The following is a 27,136-nucleotide window of genomic DNA, read 5'->3' on the forward strand; positions in this document are numbered from 1 at the left end:
CAGCACCCCCAGACTCCCCTGTGCAGGGATGCTCCCCAGACATTTCTCTCCCCATTTCTATTTGGGACCAGCACTGCTCCACCCAAGGTGCAGAATCTATCAGCTGGAGTTGTCAGATTTCATCCCATCAATCACAGCCCAATGCTCCAATCTCTACAGACCCCTCTCCAAGGCATCTTGTCCCTCAAGAGAGCCAACAGCATCTCCCCACTTTGGTACCATCAGTAAAATTGCTAAAGGTGCATTCAACTTCTGCATCAGATCACTGATAAATACATTGAACAGGACTGTCCCCCGAAATGAGCCCTGTGGAACACTGCCAGCCAGATGTGATCCCATGCACTACAGCCCCCTAAGCCCTGCCCTTAGACAGTTCTTTACCCAGTGTACTGGGAACCTGCTCATCCCACAGCCATGCAACTCAACCCTGCTGTGAGGGGCAGGACAAAAAGGCTTCCTTAAAATGCAGAACAACTACACCCACTATTTTCCCTCAGTCCCCTAGGTGGGTGATCTTATCATATCAAGACAGCAAATTAGTTAAGAGATTTACCTTTGTGGCTGTCTTTGCCTGATGTCTACATTATTCTTTAAATATCTTTCCATAGTACCCAATATTAACTTTTAAATCATTTTTTCCAGCCCTTCTGTGAGGGCTAATGGTATCAGTTACAAAACCTGTAACTTCTAAGTTGTGCTTTGATGCTGGTTTTTGCCCTCCTCACTACAGAGGTGTAATTGTTCACTGCCTCCTTTCCCACCCTCCCTCCCTCCCTACCAGCCAGCATATGCCATTGCATAGCAAACTGTGCCTGGACAGATGTTTTGTACAGAACGAAAAAGAAACTAATGTGTTGTAACACATTGTAAATAATAAACTAATGTGGCGCATTTGCACAAAGGATTTTGCTGGTGTATGAGTAAAAAAACCCCCAGAAGATTATCCTATGATGTGACACAGCTGTAAATGTCCCATGGACACATCTGGAGCAGACATGGGCACTGGGGCTCTGGTCCTAGTAGCTAAGCAGTGAGGAGACACTGCTGAGGTGCAGTGGTTTGAAGTGGTTTGGTGTCTTTTCATGTTTAAACTCTAAATGTCTGTCGGTACAAATCTGACAGCTCAGTCAGCTGAGTTTTTCTTATCCTCATTTAAAAGCTTTCCAGCCCAACTCCAGAGTATAAACAGAAAAAAGTACCAGTTGATTTGCACTTTTTTAAAGCACTGGATTTGTGAAAAGGGTATTCCAGTGTCCTCTCCTGTCTTTTCCCCACCCACATAAGTAATTTTTTCAAACAAAGGAGGAGAATCCATGACTCTGTCCCCACACAAAACAATCAAACCCCTTTGGAAGACCTCCCCATGCTCAGAGCCTACGCCCATCCCAAGTGCTGTTCTGTAGATTTCAGCAGAATGTGAGTCATTGATAGCTGATGTGCTCTTACCATGGGACTGCATTTTTGGTTTCAGCCATCAGACTGTTTTTATTGAGATGTCACTTACACATGCCTTGCCACAGGTCCCTGGGGTTCATGCTACACCCCTGTACTCTCAGGATGAGTGGCACACTGAGAGGCTGAGGTAAACCAGGACCAAGTCTGGAGCCAGCCCTCTGTCACGACTTCAGCAGGGTAAGAATCCTGTCCATCCTCATTCCAACAGCAGTCAATGGCTTTATGAGCCTAACCAACACAATGATAGACAATGTGCCTTCCAACAGTTTAAACATTGCCTGGCTTTTTCTCTGACTCCTGAAGGGGAAGAAACAAATCCAGCAGCTCATAAAGTCAGATACAGCCCAGTTGCTAAGGTAACCCAGCTGATAAGAGCAGCATGCTGATAGATAACACCAGGCACAGGACTCAACTGCCTTCAGATTTCAGCATGCTGTGGATTAGTGAACAAGTCTTTCAGTCCTAGAGCTGGTATAGAAAAAGACATTGGGAGATGGAAATCTCAGGGACCTGCTCAGCAATGTATCCCCCCTCACAAGAAATATCCAGAATTGTATTAGTGAGTTTTAAGAAATCAAAAGTGAGGTAAATACCACCACACCATTACCTTAATTTAGATGTTTCTAAGACAACCTCTCTGTGATAAAGGTTGGGATGAAACCAACCCTGTTATAGTTGAATAGTCCTATAACTGCCTCTTGTACCTTGGGGAAGTACCTTTTACAACATATCAAAGCCCTAAAATCATTGATAACAAAACCTTCACAGTCTGAGGTTCATGGGGAATAGAATTTCCAGTCTGCAGTAGGGCTAATTTGAGGTGCCCCTCTTGATTTAAACTGCAATTGTATAAACAAAAAAAAAAGAGAAAAAAGGTATCTATTTTCACCCCACATAGAGAGATATCCTTGGAGATAGTTTGTGGGCAACCAAGATCAACTACTGAAAAAAAGTAAGCCATATATAGAATGCCTGCTTGCTAGGGTCCAAGTTAGGACTTGACTACCAAGAGTGTTGCTGCTTTGAATTAGCAGTTCCGGTAGGGAAAACTCTCCATGAAACTGCTCTGCTGAACTCCCCTTTTGAGGGGAGTTTTTAATATTTTTCATGTTTTCACAAGCTGTTAACTAGATGACTACTGATGCCTGAGTTACTTAGTTTATCCTTTGCCTGGTGTATTTACAGGAGATGCAAACCTGCTTCTTGGTCATCTCAACATAATGACCTCCAGTTCTGACAAAGTTATGTAAAAGGCTTGTGCATATTGTGTTAACCACAATTTTCAAAATCAACTCTAGCCAATAATGAATAATATATGTGACCTTAATGAGTAATATAAAGATACTTTATGCCTCCGGCTTTGCTAGAAAAGTGTTAAATGGCCTTAGATGAAAAGATAATAAGACCTTCAACTTGAAATCCTTTGCTGTAAAAGGGAAAGTGCTTTACCAGTAAAATTAATATTTTGAAAAATGGTATTACATAAAAAGGTAGGAAAGATTAGTCAGCCAGTGAGTAGAGGTCATTATTTTGTCTGACAGAAGGTCCAGAGCTTTATTGATTGACCTCCTGAAAAGAGAGCACTTGTGTATAGCAGCAAGCAAAAACATTACTTTCTTTCTCAGCACCAACTAATTGCATGCTGCATTTAAAAACACATTCAATCCACAAGTAAACAGATTCATGAGGCTGTTAGGTGTCTTAAGTCCAGGGAAAATTTTTGTACAATATCAAACATCTGAGCTGGGAACAGAAGATGTTCTGGAGTACAGCCTAAGGTTTTAGTCAGCAGCCTACCAAGCTTCCCTAGCAGCTTCTCATCACTATCTCCCCTGAAAATCACCTGCATCCAAGTGGTTAAGCCATAGGAAGTCAAGGCTCTTCTCACCAGGGTAAACAGTTGAGTACTTCGCTCTGGCACTGGACTATTGGTAAATCTTTTCACTACCCAACCCATCAGCCATCCTCATCAAGAAAATGGAAGTAATGCCAGTGATTTCTAAAAAGCCCCTTTGAAGAATTGCATTGATCGACATTTGCAGTTTCAGAGCCACTTCTCACACCTTTCATGGTCTCTCTCACGCTGAAGTGGTGAGCATGGTTGGTCAAGCACCTCCATGTTAACTATGGCAGTAAAGGTGAGGACACTGAGATGAAAAATACATTTATGATGACATAAAAGATAAAACACTCACTGGCAAGAGCTGAGAGATGGGTGGGAAGGAAGTAGAAAGCTACTTTCTTTCTAGGGGGTCTAAGTATGCTGCCATTGAATTCAACAGCTCCAGTGAAGTTGATGTCAGGCATGAAGCATGGGCCGTCTAAATGCTTGGTAGTAATCCAGTTTTTATCACCTTTAAATTAGCTGTGAGATCTTAGGAGGGTGTCTGTACAGTTCAGGGGCCATTACAATCCAACTAGAGAAGCAGTGGCTTGTGCCTGTACAGCAAATGAAGCATGAGAACTTTTACAATTAAAGGACTTCGGCACTGATAGAAGTACACTGGCCAATTTATCAGCAGAAATCTAATCAATCTAACCATGAGCTCTGTAATTCCCCAACCCTGGGCCATAAAACACTGCCCTCATCTGAACCAAATGCTTGAACACACTCCAGGTTTTTCTGGCATTAAATAATTCACCAGTTATTTCAGGTATGCCACCCTTGCTTGTGGGTCTCAGCCAAAACATGGGCCTGCAGTGAAAGCAACTCAGTCTGCAGGTTTAGCCTTTGGATAACATTTTTAATGGCTACACATACTTGCCAAGCAACTGTGTTAGGCCCAGATTTCCAAAGGCTTGGGCTCTGTTGCCCTGCAAACAGCATAGGGATAGAAAGGACATGGGAATTACTGGGGCTGGTGTCACTGGACCCACTGCACAACGTGCAGAAACCAAAGATTCCCAACTATGTAAGAAAATTCCTAAGAGTAAAGTAAAAAAATTACAGCACCACATACTCTCCATATTTTTTCTTACATTTATTTCAGACTAGGGTTTACTCTTAAAGAATGTTTTCTTCTGGAAAATAAAAATTAACTGCCTTGATCTCCCAACAACACTTTCTGGGAAGGAAATCTACAGTGATGCGACCAGTAGGGTATTTTCTCTGCCATAACTTTAAGTATATTTATTAACTTGCTGAGAATTTTGTGGGTAATAAAAATCAAAAGGAGAGAGACAAATGTCAGCCTGGCAAAAATGTCAAAGGATTAATTTCTGTAACTCATCTTTCTGTTAGTGAAAGGATCATGGTCCTTGCTGTGCTTGATCTTGACTAGACAGTAAGCTATATATCTTTGGAATTTAAAGTGGCAAACCTTAAGAAAACAGAAAATCTTCCTCATTAAAGCAGAGGCAGCACCACATCTGTAACAAATTTAAGGCATGTAAGGACAAAAAAGAACAAGGTGTTTGTAGCTCTGTGGACATGTGTAATACCTCACAGGAGCTGGGGATCACATCAGGTCACTGCTGACACAACTGCAAGGAATCTTTCTGGGTGTGGTGTGTATTTGCATCTCTCAAAAGAAATTGGTTACTGGGGCATTCAGTGTATTTCTGAAGTGGTTGGATTCCTCTTCCCCCTCTCCCTGTTTACAGTTCCCTTTGGAGTATAAGAAACATTTTCTGTAACCTCAGCTTCCTGATTCAGTGGTTGTGATGTCAGTTATTTACGATAACAAAAGTGAGACAATGCCTGTGGTTTGTGTGGGACAAAGCCAACCTCGTTTCTGTAAAAAGGGACAGTCCTGATGTGAGAAGCCCAGGGAAGGCTATGAAGGACTCTGAGGTGGTATTTCATTAGTCCTGCCAGCTTCCTAATGGGCTTGACACTGCATTATTTCAAATGCCACTGACAGAGGGTTTCTTCATTTCCATAGGATTGGACACTAATGTGAATGGAACTCTTGGAAAATTCTCTCTTTGCAGAACAAGGCTTCAGAGATAGGTATCTTGGGAAATGAATGGATTGCTAGTGGGTGGAGAGGTAGCGAGTGTCAGGATGCAAATGTTTCAATAGCAATTATACATTCTGTGGTCACAGGCAAGTCATTCTGCACCTCTGCTTACCTGTCATGAAACTCATGTATTAATATTGCACTGCCTGAGCCACAGATGTAGTGAAACTCGCACAATGCCAGTAAACTCTTGATGTCACAGAGTAGCAAAAGGAAAGAAGAAACCCTTAAAACAAAGCATGGTTAGTTATGAATGAAGAGCACCAGCTTTGGTGTAGCCTACAGAATGTCCCTTACCTGCTATCCTGCCGATTGGCATCGCGTGGTCCTCGGGAGGGGAGACAGACACCATGATGTGGTTCATATAAGCTAACTCTTCTCGGTGGGACAGGTTGATGGGCTTGACATCCCTGTGCAGCCCATCCTCAGACAACCTCGGTGGTTTGAAATCGGAGTGCCTGGGGTTCAGTATCAAAGGATGCATGATTGGGCTGGGCATCAGCTGGATGACCCTGGTGTTCTCCTGGCGAGGGCTGGAGGGCTTCTGGAGCAGCTCGGAAGGAGGTGGGCAGTGGTTGTTTTCTATTGGGGACACTGAGAGAGGATAGGGCTCCTGCTGGTTGTTCTCATGCTGGTGCCTTGTCCCTGGCATCCTGTCGGCCGGGGACAGGCGACGGAGGGTGCTGTCCATGGGGGACTTCAGCGGGCGCTGGTCGGGGTCTGGCGATGGACGGTGGTTGTTGGTGATGGGCGACCGCGAGCGATGCAACAGTTCAATGGTTGGGGGGTTGTGGTGGACTCCTTCTGCAGATGGTCTCGGAGTTCTCTGCACAAAGCTATCTGTGGAGAAAAAAGAAGTCCCCAAAATACAGATTGTCTATATTGTGATAAAGGTGTAGGATCTACTGGTGATGGCTTGTAAATGTTTTTTATTTGTGAGACCTACAGATGCCCAGTAAAGTTCTGCATAAATGCAGATAGTTACTATTTCTACACAGAATGAAAACAGTGAAAACAATCTCCCTCCACTACCATGTCAAAAAAGTTCCTTGGGAAACACAATAAGAGAAATCCCATTTTGAGGAGCTGACTGAACACTTGTGAAGAAAGTGTGTTTCTGCACAATTTTTTTGAAATTTTTCTCCTGCCATTTCTGTCTCTCTGTGTCATTGCTCTTACTACCATGATGAGCACTTTAAGGTAGAAGGGAAAGAAAAAAAGGGAAAATGTCTCCAGGAAAATACTGGGTATTAAGTTTTAGATGGTAGCGGCTTAGGTCAAGGTAGAGAATAACTCAGTTTGAAATATGAACTGGGTGGTTTAAAAAAGCCCTACTGGTAGGAAGCTCTTTATGAAACCCTATGTTTGATCCCTGCCTTAATTTTAAGAGCATGCTACATCTTCATAAGGACATTTTCATCTTCTTTTTTTTAGTCTGTAGTGTCTACTGATGGATTGCCCCATATAAGCACTTACGTGTCTTCAGCAGAAGGACTTCTAGCAACACTTTTGTATGAATACACTTTCCCAGCTGTGATGCTTAACAGTAGTAGGGAGATAAATCACTAACAATCCTCTCACAAAATTAAAATTTTTGCCAGTACAGACTTTCAGGTTAGATAAGGCCATCAATTTTGACTTGGGAAACTACTGACAAAGAGGAAAGTACCACCAGAGCTACAGTGACTAACAGGTTTTTATCAGAAAAAACAAAGATCAAATTTCAGTGCTGTTTGTTGAAAGCCTTGGGTGATAAGAGAAGGAAACTTTGGGTATGTGTCAACAACTGAAACAAGTAGCTGCCTATTTGAGGCTGCCCTTTTTGTTCACTCAATTTTCTCTGAGTATGAAATTATTCTCTTGCTGTCTTGCCAAGGCAATGATACCTGTTTGAAAACCCAGTTGAGGTGAAGACTGAAGGGCTTCTGCTGCTCTGGAACCCAGGCAGGCATCAGGAGATGGATCAGCACATACCCAGGGAAAGGCCTGAACAGGAAAAGCTCAAGTCCTGAGAAAATGTAGTGCCAGGCAGTGACATAGCATCTGTACCAGAACCCTAAAGTCTACAGGAAAACCTGGAATTTTAGGCAGAACCTACATTGCTCTAGAATACTTATTAAACACACCTGTGGTTCCAGACAAGAAAAATGCATTTGTAGAGCTGTTCAAGATACTCACAATGGAAGAGCTGGAGGACATGAAACTCCAGAGCTGTATATTGTTCTTGCTTAAACCCAAACACTTTTACATACAATCTGGCCAGCAAATGTGGGATGGCCCAAATGAAGATCAAAGAGGGAAAATATACAACTGTACCTACTCTCTGTGGCTGTCTTTCCTTAAAGTCTCCTTTCTTTGCCACAACAGAAGGAAAATCAACTCCCAAATTTTATTCTGTGTCCTATCTTCTACAGACCATCCACCCCCATCACTGTACATTCAAATGCACTGTGCTCATTCTTGGCCTGCAAATACAGAGCAGAATATTGTGTTGTTTGTCCTAATTATTTAATGCCTTGGCTGAAGGGAGCACCTAACTTTAAAGTAGAGAGGAATGCTCTGCTGTGCTTTTCACCAAGCTCTCTGAAAACATTAGCTGGCTCTGACAAACTCCAAACAGAGGTGTTTCTATCCGTCTGCTTCCAAACCATGGTGATACTGAACCTGGACAGAGAAGACAGAAAGCAGAGACCAAGGAACTCTTGGAAAAGCAGGAAGAGGAAACACCACAAATGGATATACACTAATGATTCACTGTCCTTCAAGATTTTTTCCTTAAAGTACTTAACAAAAGAAGGCACTAGATGCACTCTGGATCTTTATCCCAAATGAGCAACACTCTTTTCTTGAAGACAAAGCTGTGAAAGGAAATTCACCTCCTAGGAAATTTGCTGACCTATCCATACAGGGATGGGTGGGGCTGCACTTTGGGAGTGAGCAATTGCTGGCATGGCAGTCCCAAAGATTGGCACTGTGTGCTTAGCCATGAAAGAAGTGCAGGGAATGACAGTGTAAGCTTCCTGCATGGCATCCCATCCAGTGACTCAGAGCTCTGTCAGAAGGACTACTGGAGATAAAGGTAATTCACTTTCCATTGCTCATCCCTCTGCAGGGACAGAGCCCATTCCAAGCCAATATCCTGAACTGCAGTCAATTGATTTCCAACAGCCAAACCCCCTTTGTTTAAGCCTAGTAAGAAACCACTAGAGGGAAAGCATTTAAAAGCAGGATCATAAGTATAATCCATTAGGAAACAGGAAAAAGAGACAGAAAATGGAAAAGATCACTGGAGTAAGGAGAGATTGTAATAAAGACACATCACCTGTGAAGTTTAACCACTCAAAATGGGGCCAAGGTAAAATCTGTCCCCAATGTCACAGTCTGTGAGTTAGCCTGGGTTAAGTTCTGCTCCTTGCATTCATTCTCCTTTTTAAAGTAAGTTGTATTTTGCTGAGGCAAAATGAAAACTCAATTGTGATAGTTTCTCCCAAGTGACTTTGTGAAACTGGAAGAAGAAGTAATGTCCAAATAAACAAATTCACCTGCCTGTAAATTTTTGGCATAGAGATTTTTTTGATTGCTCAGTCTTGTGGGAAGCAAGCTGTAGTTTCTTTTGCTTATTTTGAAGTTCCTCTCACAGCAATTCAAGAACTAATTTTTGTCATTATAAAGAGAAGTTTTAAGTAATAGCACAGAGTTCTCTGAGAAAAGCAGCACTGCTATCAGCAGCCAGAGTATTGTAAGGAAGAAATCTAAGTTGTTTCTTAGTCACTCGATTGTAAAAGACACATTATTTAAATGACACACATGAAAGGCCAAGTGATCATCCCTGTGAAATCCTCTCTAGTCAAAGCTGCTCCATATGTTAAATGTAGGAGTGCCAGAGAGCAGCTAGTATTTCTGTTTGAAATTTAGAATGGGAAAACTTGTGGGTGAAGGCAAAACTTAAGGAAAAGACTGAGATTTTACTAATGGTCTGAATACAGTGGCAACTGTCTCTGCTCAGTTCTGCCAAGTGAACCTCAGCTAACCTGGAATATTTACACAGCTGTGTGGAAACACTTTGGAGTGTCCTTCTTCCACCTGCTGCTGTCCTGCTGTTGGCTTAGTCTCAGGGTTTTGCTGGTGCCATTTGACTCTGGCTACTTCACACTGGCCACAAAGCAACTTGCACAGGTCTGACAGCACCCCTGAATCTTCTCTTCCTATCCCATGTTAAATCTTGAAATAGATTCATATCAAATAGAACAAGCACACTTTTTCTCCAATTAGCAGAAACCAGGGTGACATCCTAACTCACTTATATTCTCTTCTCCTGTTTACTCAAAAAAGGAGTAACACTACTTTTTCCTAGATTTTTAAATTGAAAATTGAATTCATTTTTAATTGAAAAAAATTCGTTCTGCCTGATGCTTTTGTGGAAAGGACCTCTGAAAAAGCTTAAGTTTTATATTTTTTTATGATATACCCAAGAAATCCAAGAAGTACCTCAGTATGTGTATTTTTAAAGAAATTAAAACCTCAATTTTCCAGTGAAAAGCAGCACTCTTCCATTTTGCAGTAGAGGAAGCCCAAATATGCAATTCCACAAACTTAACTATTCTTTTTTCATCACCACTGATAGTCATGATATGTGTGCACACTACTAGACCTAAGCAAGTAAAAATGAGAGAAAACCTGCAGAAGCCCACTTCTCTCACCAGGAATTGCTCAAGCAGCCCAACAGCCGAGCAATGTGATGGGCTCAGTGCCAGGAACTCTGGCATGATGTTCTGACAGACTGCCAGCTGAAGTGACTGGGAGCTGGATATTCCCCTCTGAGGCTGCCCTCCCTTGCTCTGCCAACAACTGCATTTAGCTGCATCTCCAGGATACTAAAAGTTCACAAAGCAACTTTGCCTACCTAACTGGGTGTGAGGAAAAATGAATCAATAGGGTCAGTAAAATGCTCTGCTTTTTAATCTGTACCTGACATAGCTTTTAAAGGTGCTTTGGAAACAGAACAAAACAATAGAAGATAAATGGAGAAGGGCTTGTTGACTCACTAGACCATTTGATTGTTCCAAAGCTATGGAGACAGAGAGAGGAGAGCAGCTTTATTTAAGTAACTTTGGAGCAAGAAAATTACTTAATTCCTACTTGCCTCTGTAAAGGCAGCTCCTGTAAGAATGAGACAGAGTTACCTTCATCATGATTCTGGTGCAATATGACCTCTGGCTGAGCATGGATTGAGTTCCCAGGGTGGAAGAAGGGTGTGAAGAGCATACGAGCTTTCCTTTGCTTCAGGATTTGCTGAAGGAGTTCATACAAAACATCACCTGAAAGACAAACAGCAGGAAAAAGGAAATGGAAATGTAAATAACTGATGAGAAGACTCATTTAGCCATCTGATGCATGAATTCATGGCTCCTGGGTGCTATTTTCAGACCCAAAAATGCTAGCAGTAAAATCCTGCATTTCACTGCTATGCAAAGTTCTCCTCTGAAAGGGAAAAAAGGCACATCACACCTCTGAGCACGACTGTGGCAAAACAGAAAAACATTCCCTGGCACCATAATTGTTGTATCTTTCCTTAATGGAACATAACACCACAATATCCAGGAGACCAGTGGACTAACTGCTTATTTTGTGCCTTTTATAAATTTCATCTTGTATGGATGACCTCATTCCAACATCTACACCAAACACATAAGGTACTTTTGCATTTGGTCAGGTGTGACTGGTTGTACATTTCAATTGTACATCACAGGATAGGAAGTCTCTTGACTTTTCATTCTGCCAGCTCTTTTGTCACTGCTCATATTACAGAGGAACAGGCTGCAACAATTACATATTATCTGAAAACCAAATTAGTAGAGTTTCACTTAGGAAACCTTAGATTTTTCTGGGAGAGTCTTCTCAAACATGGGGGTTTTCAGTACTTGTTTCTATGAGATTGTAAGCTGTGTACCACTTGTGCCTTGTCTCTGTAAACTGCCAATATTCTAATTTGTGGGCAACTTGTGTTTCTTGCTGTGAAACAGTTAAAGCCATACTGCTTTCCATAGTTCAGTTTCCTTTATTTTTAACATCTAGGCAGCTTTTACTGTCTCAGCAGTGACTTTAGGGCATTTTTAAAAGGTGATTGCAATATCTGAAAGCCAAATTAAAAGCAAAGCCTTGAGCACACAGTTACATGAAAGTCTAAAAAGTGATTTTACCACATAATTTCCATCATTGACTGCAACAGTGGTATAATCATAAATAACTAGTGCTGTAACACTCAGAGCAATAAGGTAGCAAATTTGTACCTCTTTTGATTGGCTGGACAGACTAGTGAAAACATCCATAAAGCTGTCTGTGTTTTGGGGTTTTTTACCTAATGAAACAGCTGAGAATTCTGCATCACCCAGATGCAGCAATGTTAAGATAGTGAAAAATGCTTTGTACTCTCTCCCTCCCTGCCTCCCTCCCTCCCTCCTCTGCTGCCTCCCTTCCCTGGGCAGCCCTGAACAGTGTTGAGGCTGTGAGCCCCTTTCCTGGCAAGACTGTGGGAGTGATGCCCTTCTCCTGCTTTAACCATGAGGGGAAATGATACAGCTTTCATGTGGCCTCAGTCTGGAAAAACTTAATGCCTCTGTGGCAAACACTATTTCACAGTTCTTCAATTTCATGTACAGTTAATTCTGGGAAATGCTGAGCTAATGTCCCTTTACCTACAGTTATCTCAACTTTTAGGGACTGACTCAGATAACCTCCACAAGGTTTATTATCAGTGGGGAATACCTGGAGGGAAGGAAGAGACAAAATGCAAGGGAGGAGGCCTTTGGCTGGGTTGTTTCGTTCCAAATTCAGCTTAACCTTCTGAATAAAGTGAGATTTTGCAAGTCAAAGGCTCTTCTCTGGGAACACTCTATTTCCAGCCTAGAAACATTTTTAATCCTGCTTACTGCAAGTGTCCTCACAGCACACAAGGGGAAGAATAGGAACATAACTTGCAGGCAGGAAGGGGAGTTGCAGACAACATACATAATGGTGTCCCTTGCAGTCCTTGCCCACATCTCTGCTTTCAGTACTCTTTTTGCTTCAAGCAGGGCTAATTTTTACACTCCAAGTGGTGTAAGAGAATTAAAAAAAATAAAAGACAAAAAAAAGACATTTCTAGGCATTGGTTCTCACTAATGTATTACAGTGACAACAGACACTAATGTTTGGGCTCTTCTCCCATACAAAATTAATCCTGGATTTGAAGCACATGCTTAAAAAACTTTATATATACTAAACATAAGCAACAATTTATGAGGCAGATTCTGCAGGAGATGGTTGTGGAGAGTGGCCAAGCAGGTTGGTGCAGAATCAGACCCACAGCTTGATTATCAGCTAGATTCCAGTAGCACCAGCTGTACTCCTGCACCTTGTGAGCCTTGCACTGGAAGCTCCTCACAGCAATTCTGTCACCACTTGGTCCAAGCTCTTTAATCACCTATAGTGCTTGAAGTGCAAGCCTTTCTATTTCACAGGAGTACCTCGTGTGGTCACAAAAAACAAAGCTCACAACTCATATTTAAACATCCCTGACAAAGGAGGGCAGAGGCTTACTCTGACTGTACAACTGGAGCAGACAGACCACAGGGGATACAAATACAGGCAGGCAACACACACATTTCTAAATCTCCTTTGTGAATAAATGAAGACATAATTTGAGCAATAGGCAGACTGATTCACACACCTGTCTGTGCTGTGCTGAGGGCTGGACTCCAGCACATGTGAGAATATGGTAGAGTAAAGCAAAACCCACAGGGGCTGTTAAACAGAGGCAAAGTCCCCAAGGAAGGAGTTTTGCAGTCACTTTTAGCAGCACCTCAGCCAAGACAACTGGGAGGCAAAATGCTAATACAGGCTGCCTAAAGAGGCTGGAGCACTTGATTGACCTGCTGCTGTAGTTGGGTCTGTGAACAGATAAGCCTTTGCAGGAAGAGCTGTAAGTCACAAAATGCTGCCAGAGCAGCTTGCCTTCTGGGAGCTCTGCAGGGAGTTTTAACTATAAACAGGTTGGATGTTTGGGGTTGAATTTGCATTCAAATATGCCTACAACTCAGGTGTATCAGGATTTCCTTCTCTCTTTGTCCTTTTTGTCCCTGCCTCATAGAAGTGTCTCTGTCCTCCCTTTCCCCTCCCTTTCCCAGTCCACCTCAGCAAAGGTGACCATTTCCTCCTCTGACCCTCTTCAGCTACAGCTTCCTCTCTCTTTGCAATGACAGCTTCTGTAAATAATCCTCACCTGAATGAGGGGACCTGTAGCGAAAGTCCTCTTTGGTCAGGAGCAGCAGAGCTTTGCCGTTCATCTCGAAGGTGCTGCTCTCAATGGGTCTCAAGGAAAACTCCTTCTCTGCCCACCGGAGCCACTGGGCCACATCTTCCCTGCTCCAGTAAACTGGCTGCAAACCTGGGCAGAAAGAGAGCACAGTTCTGTTACCAAACTGAGACAAGGCACAGGAACACAGGCAGACATCACTGAGTCCCCCCTTTCTCCCCACAGCACAACCTACAGAGTCCCAGGGGAAAGGGTAGGAGAGCAATGCCATGTTGGTACAGGATTACTCCAAGCACTGGGCTGAGAAATACTTTGGCACTTTGGTTTATCTGTGCCATATTGAGAACCAAGAACTGACTCAGCAGCCTGAAGAAAGCTCACAGGACATTATTTCATTCCAGGTTTCCACTGTGCAAAAGGATTTTCCTCCACATGCTCCTTTTGATGTGCAGAGCAAGCAGCAGGAAAAGTCCTTGGTGCCATCCATCCTTGGTGTGTATCCTTTCACAGAAGAGAGGTGTGCTCTCTCTTCACACCCCTTGTACATTCATGGACCAAGAATAATGAAAAGTTGTCAAATGCAAGACAGCCAAGGCTTCTCTCCAGGTGGCTGGGGTGGGGTCTGTAAGGAAGGGCAGCTTGAATACAGCCCCTGTAACAGAGTGATTGATCAGCACATGTATTGTTGAGAGAGGTGTATTCACAGAGGCCCACCCCTTCTCCAGGTGCCATTAGGTGACCAGCTGCCATTCCCACACTGGAGAGGAAAGCCAGGGCCAAGATTGTGCCACCTTTGGCACTGCTTTAGCCTGTGGTTCCTGTTTAGCAATCAAATATTACCAATGGAACTAGGTCCATGTAATAGGATATACCATTTTTTAGTAAAATAGTAGGGATATTTGGTTTGGGGACAGATTTTCCAAGATGCCAAGGAGAATGTGGCACTCCCTTTGTGCCAGCCAGCTCGTACAGTATATACAGACCAGGCTATTGTGTTTACTCACAGAGGCCCAACCACATTACTATCACAGACATTTTGTCTGGTACCTTTATTGGGCCCAGGCAGAGAAGCTTGGGAGGTATGACAATTCAATATCTGTTCTACACACAAATTTAAAATAGCTTCCTTCCCCTGGAGAGAAGGCAGCACGGTGAAGAGCTGTTTATACCCAAGTAGAGAGATTATCTCCAATCCATTGGGCGATAAAAGCTTTATTTTCCTTTCCCCCTCGTGAGATGACTCATTGTTTGACTTGCTACAAAGCTTACCCACTGTGCATAGGAACATAAAATTTGCCATATCTGATCAGATCTCTGGTACACAGCCTCTGGCAGGAGCCAATACCTTATGCTTCAGAGGAAGATGAACCTCCCTTCCTTATATTGCACCTGGCTGATTGTACACTGCACATGGGAAGAAATTTCCTTCCTGGCACACCATTCTCTGAGATCTGATTACCCTCCTCCTACCAAGCACTAAAAGAAGCCTGAGAGAGTTGTACCACTCTTGTTTTGGTTTGGTTTTTACTTCTTTAACAGATAGGCAACCCTTTTATTTCTGTTTTAGCAAGAGGTAACATGAAGTGAATTGCATTCTGCTGCTTTGCCAGATTCCCAGACAACGGCTTTGGAAAGTCCCAGAGCCACAGCTGCATACAGAACTGAATCTCTGTCAGAAGAGGAATTGAGATTGTGCTTGAGAAAGGGTCAGAGCTGACCTAAGGAAGGGATGCCTGCATGGCTGTAACAAGAATTTCCATTAGCTCTCAACTGTAGCATACTATTGTACTACAGAAACAAGTGGTAGCCTTTAATTATTTATGAAGCAAATTCTCTTCCCCCTATGAATTAGGGTCTGCTTATTGAGGTCAGAGTTTTCTGTAGGACCTTTATTTTTGAAGGGACTGCTGTGAGGTGCAGATTTGCTCAGAGACATGGAAACTGTCATCTAAAATGCCAGAGTGAGGTTCATCTTCTGCTGAATAAAGGGCCATTCCTGCAGAAAATACACTCCAGACCCCAAGCTGTTGCTGTAGCTAAAAGAGAAAGGTGAGACATGATGCAGGCAGATCCCAACATATGAAAGGGTTTTACAAGACCATCTGAGGAGTGCTTGAAATGCTCGTGTGTGATTTCATTTGCCTCCCTCTCTGCCATGCCATGCAAGCAATAAATTGCCCAAAGGAGAACTGTTGTGTAGAAATCTAATTGGCCTTTTGATGTGTACTTCACCTGATGAGGCATTAAACAAAAGAGAACACCACTGTGAAAATCAGGCTGACAAGGACAGAGCTGTACCATAACTTCAACATGAGGTGTGTGCTCCCTTATAGATAACAATGTAATAAATAAATCACTCCCTGTACAAACACAGATCAACACTTCCCACCTGCAGGTGACAGTACACTTTTGACTTCTGTTCAATTAGTAAAAAAACACTGTGTTCAAAAAGAGCTTTGGATTGATGAGTGCTAGACCCAGAACATCCAAATAAGTTACACAGTCTGGGACAAGCCCCATGAGCTGTGCTGGCAGCTCTGAAACAGACCCAACACTTCACACTGCAAATGAGGTCTCTGCTGGGTTTCAGTAGCACCTCTGAGACTTGTGAGAAAAGCCCCAAAGTAATATGACCTAGGACCACTTGGCTTGAAATTACTGAGAAATCAGCAAGCAGCCAGTCTAATTCAGTTTGGCTATGGCAAAACTGAGTGGGTGGATGTGCCACATCACTCCACCCCTGGGGTGATCCCATAATTAAAATACTTACATTGTGTTTGGAAAACATAAGGTGCCATAAAATAAGTAAACTGCTTTTCCCTAGATGGATTTCTTATTCTCTCACATCCCTCCCTTCCTGCCCTGCTGCTTTCCTGGGAAGTTAAGTTTCTCAAAAAAACATGCCCCCACCACATGCCCATTTGTTTTGTGAGGCTGAACCAGTTTAGTCACAGGAGGCTTTTCTAGGGGTGCACAGCAGTGTTGCTAAAAAGTGCTTCAGAAACTGTCATTCAAAAAATAATTCTTTTATGAGCAGTACAGTGTCTACTAAACTTGAATGCCACCATCTTTGACCCTTCTTAAGAAGAAGTAGTTGGTTTTGTGAAAACAAGGTCATGAGATGGCTGGCTTTGCAGCTGAAGGGATTTTACAGCACAGTGTACACTGCTATCAGTAGGTAATGAAAATGCTTTCCTGTACTGTCCACGGAAGAAAACCTAATCCCACTTATACTGTTTTTCTTCTTTGGATGCTGTTTCTTATTTTCCTCTCTCCATCTTCTTTTATTGTTGTGCCCACAGTGGAGGAAAATGGGCTCTTTTTATCTCTCTGGTTTTATTCTCTGCAGAAGCCAACAGCACTGTCTTTAACTAACAAAGATATTTACCAAGGAGAATAAAGTGAGGAAAACAAGAGTTGTGTTGCAAAATGAGGGCAGAGTTTTGCCTCTTGAACTGACTGCTGAAATCAGTGTGAAGTTTTTGCTGCTTTCACTAGGTGCAGATCAGACCTGGGGGACGCTGCCTTTCTCCCAGCCTGCCCTCTCGGTGGCCATGGACTTCCCAGGGTGAATTTTGACCTCAGAGTCAGACCTGGCTCTGCTCCCATCTCTGCCTTTGCGCCTCTGGCTGAAATCTGGCAAGTCCCCATCATGGTCTCCCAATCTGTGTAGTGCAAAAATAAACAACAACAAAAACTTCCTGAACTGAACAGCTGAAAGCAGGTTAGACAAAGCCGTGCAAACCATCAAAATCTGGCTCTATGAGATCCAGCATATTCTCTTTCTTCTGTCAGTTTCCAAGCACCACCTCCAGCAGAGTAAAATGCAGTAATTTACTGACATGTTTATAAACTGACAGCTTTAGATGCATTAAACAGGGAGCAAAATCCATGCTCACCTTTCTACCGCTGCAGGCTGATGCACTGGTGTCTTAATAGATTGTCTACTTCTGCAGCATACTCCTCACCTGAAGTCCTGTTCTAACACCTGCTACTCTGGTGACCTTATAAATGATGAGGAAGATCAATTCTCATACTGCAGGGCTGGTAATCATCCCGAGTGCACAGGGAATCCACTCTTTGCTCCTTTCTATTCTCAATCAGCAAAGCAAAGTACAGTGGAGAGGGACTGATGGGTAATTTACACTTTGAAGTAGCCAGTAAGCCTGTTAAGCACCAACAGACATGGGCACAAACAGGAATGTGCTGGTCTGTTGGACAGTTTAGGCTGATGGTCTCTGAAGAGTTCACTTCTGACAGAGAGCCCCTCAGGAAACTGAAGAATGGTCAGGCTTTGAGGACAGAAAAACAGAGAGCTCTGCTCAGGCAGTAGAACCTTTGCACTTAGAACTACACAGCCAGCAATATTTTCACCTGACCACAGACTTCTGGTGGGGTTACAACTTTGTTTTTTGAAGAGATGTAGTCAACTTTAAATCATGCAAAGCACTTGCACTCAGCAACCCCTTCTTTGGTTTGGAAGACAGAGTATGCATTTTACAGTATGAGTTGCTATGTTCAGTGAATGCAACAGATACACCTAAAATGTGAAGTATAATGTACCACAGGCTGTTTTCACCTTGACTCATTTTGGAACAATCTGAGGACACAAATCCAATGCAAAATGTGATGCACTGTGCCACCGAGAGCTGCTGTTCTGCTTTAGTTTCGAGATGAGGACACAGGCACAGGACAGCACGCACACGGAAAACAGCATTCACAGCAAGTTCTGTCTCACTTTTTGTTCCACTTCAGCTATGCTCTCCATCCTCCCCCTGGCAGGCAGGATGATGGTGTGAGAAGGGGCTAAAGACAGACCTCTCATTTATCTCTGCTTTCTGCAGAGCAGACAGAAATGTTCACACTCCCACGCCAAAAACTACTTAGCATGGTTGGGCAAACAGCAAAGGGGCCAGTGCATGCAAATCAGCAGCTGGTTTCCAAACACCCAGGGACAGATGCAGCATCACTGGCAGCATCAGGGAAGCCAGCTCAAGTCTGTATCTACTGTGAGCCTTTAGTGGGGAAAATGATGCTGGAGAAGTTCAGAACACTTGAATGTCTCCTATCAAGTAACTCTTTAGGAACTGATGCTCTCTTTCTTTGTTATTGATTAACAAATTTTTTCCTTGTTAGCTGTAAAACATAATATGTGCCTCTGCACAATATGATGGTGTATGTCAAGCAGGAGAGGTGGATGAGGTTGTGTTTTGGTCTTAATTTCTGTATAAAGGCAACAGTCTGGAAGAAAAGCATATGATTAGATTTAAATCCTTTTCTCAGATTCTGCCAGAGCAACTTTTTACAGTCCCTTCCCGTCTCACATCTTTGTTTGCAATGCTGGACTACCAAAATGCAAAGAGGTGTCACAGTGCTTTGCCAGTTAACATCCAAAATGCTCTGAAGTGCAAATTGCTGCACAGCTGCTTCAAAGACACTATTTCAGAATTGCCATGGTGCTGTGTGTGCTGCTCTCTGGTTCCCTGTTTGGAGACCCTGATTGTTGCTGCAGACCAGGGGCCCTGTCCTGGTAGGTGCTGGGACGTGGCAGAACCAGCACCACCACCATGCTGCTCCCCAGCAGGGCAGTGCTGAGCTCAAGAGCTGAGTGGGATCATGCTCAAGGCCTTTCCAAATTGAGCACTAAGGTCCTCCTGAGGCAGCAATTCTGTACCTTCTCTGCTGGGGCTGCTGCATCCATCTCTGAACCCAAGTGACTTCCCCAAAGCACCCAGCACCCACAGGGTGCTCTTCAGAACTGTCACTTCTGTGGAAGGTAAAGGCAGGAAGGGCAAAGATCTTGTTTTCTCAGGAAGTCTTTCCAGGTCCTCAGAGATAACAGAAATCTGAGGCATTCCCAGCTATTCCCATGCAGATGGAGAGTGTAACTAAGTGCCCTCAGGGCCTGTTCTGGGGTTAGCATACATGTGGGAGATGTAGCCCTGCCACAGGGCAACTCCTGTACTGCTGGTGGTCTGTGCACTTGCTGTTAGGAGTAGGGGACAGAAATCTGTGTGCAGTGATGTGCCTGACCACTTGCTCCTTCCAGCAAGTGCCCCTTGACCCAGGCCGTGGAGAAGCAGTGGCTATTCATTGCTGATGGCTTGCAGGAACTGCCTCATCCTACAGTAGAGACCTGGCTCTGCAATTCCCAGGCCCAGAGACAAGCAAAGGTAGAAAATGAAGAAAAGGTTAATCCTGGCTAATCCAGGATTAACCACTTCATACTGGTGAGTATGAAGTGGTACAAAGGAAATGCATGGCAGCAGATAAAAATTCCCCTTTACAGGTCTTGTTGAGGAAAAAAGTGATTGGATAGGGAACACAGGAGTTGTGGTAGGAAAAGAGACCACAAGTGAGGCTTGCACATTCTTTAAGAAGGTCTGAAAGTGCCTGTAATCAGAATGACAAGGCTTTGAGGAATCTCCTACACTGTTGGGAACAGAGGGCAAAACAGGTTTTTCAGTAGTAATCTGAAATAAAAGGTACAGGCTTATTTCTCCTGGTGTCCTGTTGAACAAGGTATTAGAGGTACAGCACAAGTGCAGGTAATGCTCTGTGCACTGTGCCTGCTCTGGGGCCTCCATGTGTGCAGACATCTGCAGAAACCAACCCAGCGAAGCTCTGCCATGGGTTTCTGCCATGCTGACTTTGCTGGTGTGGTACCCTGTGACCCAGCCCTTCTCCTTTCACTGTCTCTACAGAGACCCTGGGAAGCTGACACATCTGAATCCCTCAGGGCTTCGGGGTCATAAAATAAATAAAATTGCTTTCCTAATGCAGCCTTTGGAAAGTCTGTAAGAAACATATTGATTGGAAAATGCTCAATTAGAATGAGCTCTCATACAGGGAAATAAATCTTTTCAATTGCCCACACCCTGTGCCAAGCTCAGCTTCCTGGAAGCAACTATGGCCCTTTCTGGAACTGAGGTGAAAATCCCATGTTCCATCACCTCGCCTGACCTGCTGACATTACACATGGTTTGCATTTGCTGATCAAATGCACAAGCAGGGCTCTAAATTAGCTTGCTGGGCTGAGACAGCTCACTGATTAATGATAGCAGATGAAGTCACCAATACAAAACCCCACAAAATTTGAAGCCACACTACAGAATTCAAAATGAAGAATATATTCTTTCTCACTCTATGCCCAAGCCCTTTTCTATGTAGAAACAAGTCAGTAAATGAAGTAACTCTCTCAGACAAAATTACTCAATTATGTCTAAGACTCCTGGCCACAGCAAGTCAGAAAAGTTCCCAAACTCTGCTGACCAATTCCTGAAGTCCTTGGAGTTGTACTTGATGTCAGACTAAAGCTTCCAGTGCAACCCCAATGGTTTAATGTGGCCAGCTGTGCTGTGATTCTTGTAACTGAGATCCACATTTGACCCACAGAAGCCACTAGGTCTCCCTTCTGTCTCCACTGCATCATCCAGAGCGAACCTATAGAATAAGTGGATATCAGGATGCCCTCTGTAAGCTGCCCCACTTTGAGATTAGTCAGAAACAGAAAATATTACAATGCTGGAGCAGCCTACCTGCTGCTGAGAGGCAGTTTGTGGCCTGAAACAGAATTCACCCAGGCCAGGACAAACCACTCTAGATAATGGCGCTGATTTGTGTGTTGAAGTTGGATTTTAGGTTCTGAAAGGGAAAAGCTACCAAAGAAGTGAGCAACCACAGAGGTGATGAAAAGACCAGTGGGTTTTCTAGGCACTCATTCCATGAGCCATGTCCAAGGGCTTTTAAGAACTCTGCAGACGGCTCCAGCTTCCTTTCATGTTGCTTGCAAAGCCTTCCTAGAAGCCAGACAAGAGCTTTCCTTCCAGGGCAGGGTGAAGGCTGGCTTTTTCCATCTGGGCAGCACGTTCAGAGAAGGCCAGAGTGCAGCACAGATCAGTGAGCCATGGACAGCAGGGCACTGCCTGGCTGCCAGCGGCTGAACACTGCTCCCATTCCTGCCACAGCAGCCAGTGCAGCACCAGCAGTGGCAGTGGGACGGGCAGGGGGGAAATGCTGCCTTGGATCTGCTCCCTATTACAGCCTTAATCTACTCTTGACTTCTTCGCAACCAATTTTTGGCTGTTGTCCACGGAGCAGACATTGCTCTCCTACTGCTCCCTTCCAAAAGGAGCTGAGAGAAATGTCTTCCGTCGTTTTTTTCCTTGTATGTGCAAAAGCCATATCCTAAACAAGAGCAGCTGAGCCCTGACAATGTCACAGGGTAGCTAGCTCAAGAGACAATGCTGCCAGAAGCAAACAGTTCTGCCAGTAGAAGTCAAGGGATTATAAAAACTTTCTTTTTTCTTCTCAGCAACTCTTTATTGTTTCAAACCAATTTAATCTTCATCCTGGTCAAAACTCCATGTCTAAAAAAGCATTCTTTACATTTTTACAGCACTGGCTATGGCCACTGCTGATACTTAGTAACACTTGCCCATTTATATTACACAGTGCCTTTCAACTGAAGACAAATTAGATTGTTATATCTGTTTTACAGATGTGAGGCACAAAGGCATTGGATGCCTGCCCATACACCAAGGAATCAAATCCAGGAACTCTATTCTGCTCCTCTTTATAACTGGACACATGCAGAGCATCCTTACATCCTTTACATCTACTTTACCTCCCCACTTCTTGTATCAATTATTTGATGCATCCTGGCAACAGTCATTTTAAGGTAAACAACCCAACCCCTTATTAGAAGGAGCTGTCAATTCATATTGTTTCTTTCTTTTAACACAATATGGCCTTAATCTCTGTCTGAGGGGTTGAAGATTTGAAAGTAATAAGAAATAAATTGAACTTGGTAGTCTTGACCTACATGTGGTTTTATTTAAGTCTTTTGCCTACTACCTAATTGCTGTACAGTGCAGCAGAGTGCTCAGATTATTACCAAGCTTACACTATGTGGCAGTAATGCTGGTAACCAAACTGGAAGCTCCAGGTCTAGGAACCTGATCAACACTGCTGAAAGATTTGAAAAACTGAAGAAAAAGTTGCTAGCTGCAATAAATACAGCTGCTTAAAATTAAGATGGTTCCTTTCAGCAATTTATCACTTTAACCTACCATCAGCTACACCACCTTGATCTTCCGGTGGATGCAAATTCAGAGAGATCCTAGAGTTTTGTAAGAGAGGGGTCAGGAAGTCCTTTTTGTACAGCTGAATCAAGTGGAAAGTTTTGAAATCTCAGTTTCACATATCAACAAAACACCACCAACAACATTATAATCCTCCGTATTAAGAAGCTGCCTTTTTCTCACAGGCAGATTTTGTTCTCAGAGGCTCACATCCTGAAGAAGTTGGGTCCCTTTCCCTTGAGGAATTTTGGCTGGGACTTTGTTTCCTAACTCAAGTGTGACTGTGAGAGCTGGGGAGGGGAGTGTGTGTACACAAAGAGCATGTTTTCCAGGCTGTTTCCAGGGAACGTGAGGCCAGCTCCACTACAGAACAGTCCATGCTGTAACAGTGAGATGTCATCTGCTGCTCCTCTGCACTGGGGCTCCAAGGCTCCTGAGCTGCAGCTGCATTTGTGCTGCTACTGTAAAAGCAGATTTTGGCAGCACAGCCCAGAACCGTGGCTTACTTTGCCTGTAACCATTAAGCAAATCACCATAGAAAAAAAAATTGCCACCAGCATGTGGTAAAAGTATGTCATACTTTTACTGGAACTGATTTTGCTTTTGGATGTCTTGCTCATGCAGGCTTTGTCTGTGGAGTCCTAATGCAGGAGGGCTATGGCATCCAGTACACGAGTTCTTCTGTGCTTTATGCAAAGACCTGCCTTCAGGTGACATTAAATATTAAATTACTGGTGGAAACTGTACAAATTACAATTTTGGACACTGCACAGTGTACTTAGTTCTGAACCACATCTTTGGAGGTAAAAGCCCACTCTTAGTATGCTGCATACATCTCTTGCTCCCAAGATGCTGCAAACTGGAGTTCTGACACGATCAAAAACTCCAGATTTAACTTTATTTCTAGATGGGTCCTTAATGAACCAAATCCCTACAGCTCTTACAAACTGTCAGTCATTTCTCCAAGAAGACACTGCTGTCCTAGAGAAAGGTGAAGAGCTTCAAAGAACAGCTCTAGATGCCACAGCTCCTTCTCCACATTCAGGGGACAAGGAGGCCACTGAGATGGACTCCAAACAGCACTACAACACATCACCCATGCAGGAGAAATAACTGCATTATATTTCCTTGGGGCCCTTTAACCTTCCAGTGCAACTTGTGCTCAGGAAGGCCTCTTGTACTGAGGTACTTGTGCTTGAAATACATTGATAATGAGAACGAATTAAGTGTGTGCTCTTTGATTATCAGATGATAAATTATCATGATTATCTTTGCTGCATCTTGAGAATTGCTTCCTCTCCAGCACTTAACTCCTTCTTGCTCTGAAGCTAGTCAACATACCCACAAACTTCTCATATTAGGGCCCCCAAAAAACAAGCTTGCATTTATTATTTCTATGGAAGTCATACGAAGGTGAGGCATTAGTATTTCTACTCAGGACCACTTGAAAATACTGTTACAAGGAATAAGAAATTAACTTTATCATTTGGGACAGCATGCAAGGAATGTTTGGGATAATTTTTATCTCAGTGCTGGGGTGTCTGCAGTAAGTACAGTGTCCTTCAAACAAGCTTGTCCCAGGTAACAGCTTGGACAATATGTAGTGTTTAATGACTGTGTTGACTTTGTTTTCTGGCCAATGCATTGATGTGCCAGTGCATTTGGTGGAGGAGCTGTGCTGTGTTCTTGATGAGAGAGAGAATCTGTGTTCATGTATATCTGTACATTGGTTTCTGCCAGATCAGCTTTCTGAACATGATTAAGAGCACAACTGCACTAACAGTTAGGCCAACACAACTGGCAGGGAGGTGGCAAATTGCAAAAAGAATAACAGCTGGATGTGGTAACAGAAAATTGAGAAAATGCTTCAGCTGGTATTGTTACAGAACATGTCATTCCACTGAAAAATAATGCATGGGCTTGCTGCATCACTTGAGTTTAATCTGGATGATGTCACTGAGAAAGGCTTGCTTCCAGGAGTGGAAAAATGACTGCAATGTCAATAGAGGCAAATGATTTACCTACGCAGTTCCAGTAAAGGATCAAGCTTTGAATGAAAAGGAAAACAAATGGATGAGCTAAATCACAAGTAGGCTGTGTCTCATCCTGCTTTTTGGGTTTCTTGCCATTGTAAAGGTGCAGTGAGAGAGGCTGCAGGCACATAGTAATGATGGGTAACTGGTATCATCCCAGATTCACAATTCCTAGTGGCACATAATCCCACTGTGCTGGTACAGACACTCAGGGACCACGAGATCAGTGAATCTATCTCCAGGACTCCTGTCCTTCCCACCCTTCCTTTCCCACAGGAAGCATGACCATCCCTGTGCTTGCTATGATCAAAGACCTACTGCAAGCATGCCAGGGGAAAGGGGATGCCTCTCCTTGGAGAGGGGCACTGTGTGCTGTGAGTCCCCAGAGCTGAGCTGGGATGGGCTGTGGAGCTGTGACAGCAGAGAGGAGTGAGGAACTCACCCCTCAGTCCCACCAACAGTGCCATCTCTTTTGAAGGGGTGAGGCTAAATAAGGTTAAATAAGTTTAAGTACTGGGAAAGAGAATCAAATTTTATCACTTGACAGAAATATTTAACAATATCTAATGGCTTCTTTACAGGGCTGACAGTTGTGCCAGGTAGCATAAAATACTGAGGCAGGAGGACCACCTGCCAGGAGGACATTACAATATGGGCAGACAGGAGTGGGAAGGAATTCAGCATAACAGCATGATGGTGTGCATGCCATGTCCCCAGGAACCAACCCCAGGAAACTACTGGAGTCCTCATACACTTCATTATGTGGCTATTGAGAAAACAAAGTTGAAATGCTTTTTCACCAACCTGTCTAATTAAAACTGTCTTAGCTGTGCTCCCCCGTATATTGGCAACTTTTAGTCAGCTCTGTGAAGGACATTTGTCTAATTATTTTACCTTATCTATTGCAGAAATCCAGATTTGTAGGTCTGTCTGTTCACACTCCACTTGTACTCACAAAAACTCAGACAATCACAATGACATTGAAAGCAGGAGAGCTACAGAGGTGTCTCCATAAAGTAATTTCTCTTCTATTTTTCCAATGATTCACGACTTGCTTAGTTTACAAAGTCCAAACCAGTTTTGCTTCATTCTTTTGTATCATAACTTCCAAATCATCTCAAGTTTTTGCTCTCCTGGGAAGACTGACTCACAACCAACTTGCAAAGCTTGGAACATCATTTTTAAAAAAGACAGACTGGAGAATTAAGAAGGTCGGAAGCAAATACAAACATTAGGAAAGGATGGTGAACTACATTTTGAAGAAAGGACGCCTTCTAACCTAACTTTTCAGGTCGCCTTAGCTTTTCCCTTATGCCTGCTTTTATAATTCCTACATTACAGAAATTACTAAGCTCCACTGGTACCCATAAGTGCAAAGCAAGTTGACATTCCCACATCCTTTCTTTCTTAACAAGTTTCAAGTGGAAAACTACTTTTCTAAAATACTTTCCTTACTGATGTGCTTCCCTCCTCCCCCCACCCCCATGACTGGGGTCAATCAGTTTGGCACTGACAGCACGGGGCAGAAATGTAGACATGGGCACATTGTCAATTTGAGAAGTGGGAGAAGCCTTCTTCAGCAATTTCACACAAAATGACATTAGGGAATGCAAAGTGTCAAAAATTTCCCATGAAGCCCTGAGAAAATCTGCAAACTAGATGTCTCACACCTCTCTGGCAGATAATAAACACAGAGCATATGGACCCAAGTACTGAATGTTCATGAAAACCGAGTCCTCCGTGTTTGAGACCATGCAGAGTTTCTGAGGACATGAATGCAGTTTCAGAAAAGATTTGCGCCCTTGTTATTCAGATGTTTGGATAACCAACAATGGAAATTCAGAAAAGGTTTCTTTGTGAGGTGGATTATTCCTTAATAAATTACAGTATTTCTTATATCTTCTTCCAAAGCTGCTGGAATGGCCATTGGTCCTGTTCAATACTGTGTCTTCCCTGCTGTGACCAAATTTGTTGATTAAGGTCCTGAAACACTACTTCCCTCTAAGATTAAGTCTCAAAAGAAAGCACTGTGATTGATTTTTAACAAAATGTTTAGTGATGCTTCATTTTGGATTTTTTCTAGACTTCCTCTTCCCTCCACTACCCCTGAGGTGTGCACAGTGTGTGGAGATTTCTCTTGTCAACCCAACCTCAGCCTTATTAATTTAGCACTGTCACAAGTCATGCTTTTGCAACTCTGCTGACGGAATCAGGTGGGAGGAGGAGGAGGAAGAGGAGGAGGAGGCTGACTCGGCAAGAGGAATCTTTTGTTTGCACGTAAATGCCTTGGTGTTATCAGAAGGAAAACAA

The 27,136-nt window shown here is 43.3% G+C and overlaps 1 protein-coding gene across 3 annotated transcripts in view; it reads right to left on the reverse strand.

Moving 5' to 3' along the window:
• The window catches only part of ETV6 (ETS variant transcription factor 6), a 127,398-nt gene that overhangs the window by 17,829 nt on the left and 82,433 nt on the right, over positions 1–27,136 (reverse strand). For all 3 annotated transcript variants that reach the window (XM_018919714.3, XM_009095097.4, XM_018919715.3), the window contains 3 exons: positions 13,678–13,842; positions 10,601–10,735; positions 5,715–6,257 (listed from right to left, as the gene is read on the reverse strand). In XM_018919714.3, coding sequence (XP_018775259.1) covers positions 5,715–6,257; positions 10,601–10,735; positions 13,678–13,842 — 843 coding nt within the window. The remainder of the gene's footprint in view (positions 1–5,714; positions 6,258–10,600; positions 10,736–13,677; positions 13,843–27,136) is intronic.

This window comes from Serinus canaria, chromosome 1A (genome assembly GCF_022539315.1).
Source record: "Serinus canaria isolate serCan28SL12 chromosome 1A, serCan2020, whole genome shotgun sequence".
In the NCBI taxonomy this organism is placed as follows: Eukaryota; Metazoa; Chordata; class Aves; order Passeriformes; family Fringillidae; genus Serinus; species Serinus canaria.